General features: G+C 44.8%; 1 protein-coding gene across 2 annotated transcripts in view; it reads right to left on the bottom strand.

Moving 5' to 3' along the window:
* The window catches only part of NSMCE4A (non-SMC element 4 homolog A (S. cerevisiae)), a 19,308-nt gene that overhangs the window by 5,973 nt on the left and 11,194 nt on the right, over positions 1 to 2,141 (bottom strand). For both annotated transcript variants that reach the window (XM_011930246.1, XM_011930247.1), the window contains exon 6: positions 642 to 732. In XM_011930246.1, coding sequence (XP_011785636.1) covers positions 642 to 732 — 91 coding nt within the window. The remainder of the gene's footprint in view (positions 1 to 641; positions 733 to 2,141) is intronic.

Raw genomic sequence — 2,141 nt, 5'->3', positions numbered from 1 at the left:
CCCGGCCAAAAACAAACTTTTTTTGAGACAGAGTTTCATTTTTGTTGCCCAGGCTAGAGTGCAATGGCACGAACTCAGCTCACTGCAACCTCCACCTCCCGGGTTCAAGCAATTCTCCTGCCTCACTCTCCTGAGTAGCTAGGATTACAGGCACACACCACCACACCGGGCTAATTTGGTATTTTTTAGAGAGACGGGGTTTCTCCATGTTGGTCAGGCAGGTATCGAACTCCCGACCTCAGGTGATCTCCTGCCTTAGCCTCCCGAAGTGCTGGGATTATAGGCATGAGCCACCAAGCCTGGCCAAAACAAACTATTTAGGTAGGTGTGTATAAAACTGATAAAATAATCTGAAAATATACACATTACATTTTATAATGAGGGGAGGTGGAACAGGTACTTTTGACATTTCTCACTTGAATGCATATTTCATTTTGTAACAAAAAAATCTTTTAAAGATAAGAATGAAAAAGTTAACTTCAAACTTTTCACATGAAATTTCTAAAGGGGAGAAGACTCTTCATTAAATGAATATGCATTTATTCAAACATTACATACAGCTGAAACTGCCTTTAAAATATAAGTAACCTCACTGAACAGATAAATACAAATTGCTCCATTTTGAGTGGTGTTACACTTACGATCTTCTTGAAAATATGTCTGTAACAATCCCAAGATTCTTTCTACTTCTTTCTCTGTTGCTTCTTGATGAGATTCTTCCATTCTTCTTAACTGAAAAAAGTCATTATCAAGCTGACAGACCTACTTACTGGCCTATTAGCAACCTTTTCTTCACTCTTGCACACCCAAACTTTTTTTTTTTGAGACAGGGTCTTGCTTTGCCACCCAGGTTAGAGTGCAGTTGCATGATCTTGGCTCACTGTAACCTCAGACTCCTGTGCTCAAGGGATCCTACCACCTCAGCTTCTTGAGTAGCTGGGACTAGAAGCATGCACCACACATCTGGTTACTTTTTTTTTTTAACTCATACTACCATGTCTAGGACACCTTGCTAATTAAAAAAAAAGTTTTTAGATATGGGGTCTTGCTGTGTTGCTTAGGATGGTCTCAAACTTATGACCTCAAGTGATCTTCCTGACTCAGGAAAGCACCTAGATAACAGGCACCTAGATAACAGGCACGAGCCACTGTGCCCAGCCTAAATGTCGTCTGTTGGGGATTACTAGCAGTTTATATCCCCATCTTAAAATTTATGGTTTAGGCAGGGCACAGTGGCTCACACCTGTAATCTCAGCACTGAGGGAGGCTGAGGTGGATGGATCACAAGGTTAGGAGTTCGAGACCAGCCTGGCCAATACGGTGAAACCCCGTCTCTACTAAAAAATACAAAAATTAACCAGGCATGGTGGTGCATGCCTGTAATCCCAGCTACTTGGGAGGCTGAGGCAGGAGAATCGCTGAAACCCGGGAGGCAAAGGTTGCAGTGAGGTGAGATTGTGCCACTGCACTCCAGCTTGGGTGACAGAGCAAGACTCTGTCTCAAAAAGAAAAAAAACATATATATGGTTTAAAAAAATACAGATTTTCTAGTTTCAGTAACTTTTTTTTTTTTTTGAGATGGAACGTTGCTCTGTGGCCCAGGCTGGAGTGCAATGGCGCCATCTTGGCTCACTGCAACCTCCACCTCCCAGGTTCAAGTGATTCTCCTGCCTTAGCCTCCCGAGTAGCTGGGATTATAGGCACCCGCCACCACATCCGGCTCATCTTTTGTATTTTTTAGTAGAAACGGGGTTTCACCATGTTGGCCAGGCTGGTCTTGAACTCCTGACCTCAGGTGATCCACCCGACTTGGCCTCGCAAAGTGTTGGGATTACAGGTGTGAGCCACCGCACCCGGCCAACCTTTTTTTTGTTTTGTTTTGTTTTTTGTTTTGAGACAGACTCTCACTCTGTCGCCCAGGCTGGAGTGCAGTGGCGCGATCTCGGCTCACTGCAACCTCTGCCTCCTGGGTTCAAGTGATTCTCCTGCCTCAGCCTCCTGAGTCACTGGGATTACAGGCATGCACCACCACACCCAGCTAATTTTGTATTTTTAGAGACGGACTGGTCTTGAACTCCCAACTTCAGGTGATCCGCCTGCCTTGGCCTCCCAAGGTGCCGAGATTACAGGCGTGAGCTACC

This window comes from Colobus angolensis, unplaced genomic scaffold (assembly GCF_000951035.1).
Source record: "Colobus angolensis palliatus isolate OR3802 unplaced genomic scaffold, Cang.pa_1.0 Scaffold85, whole genome shotgun sequence".
Taxonomy (NCBI): domain Eukaryota; kingdom Metazoa; phylum Chordata; class Mammalia; order Primates; family Cercopithecidae; genus Colobus; species Colobus angolensis.
The sequence above is the reverse complement of the archived record's forward strand: the minus strand, read 5'-3'. Positions and strand labels throughout refer to the sequence as shown.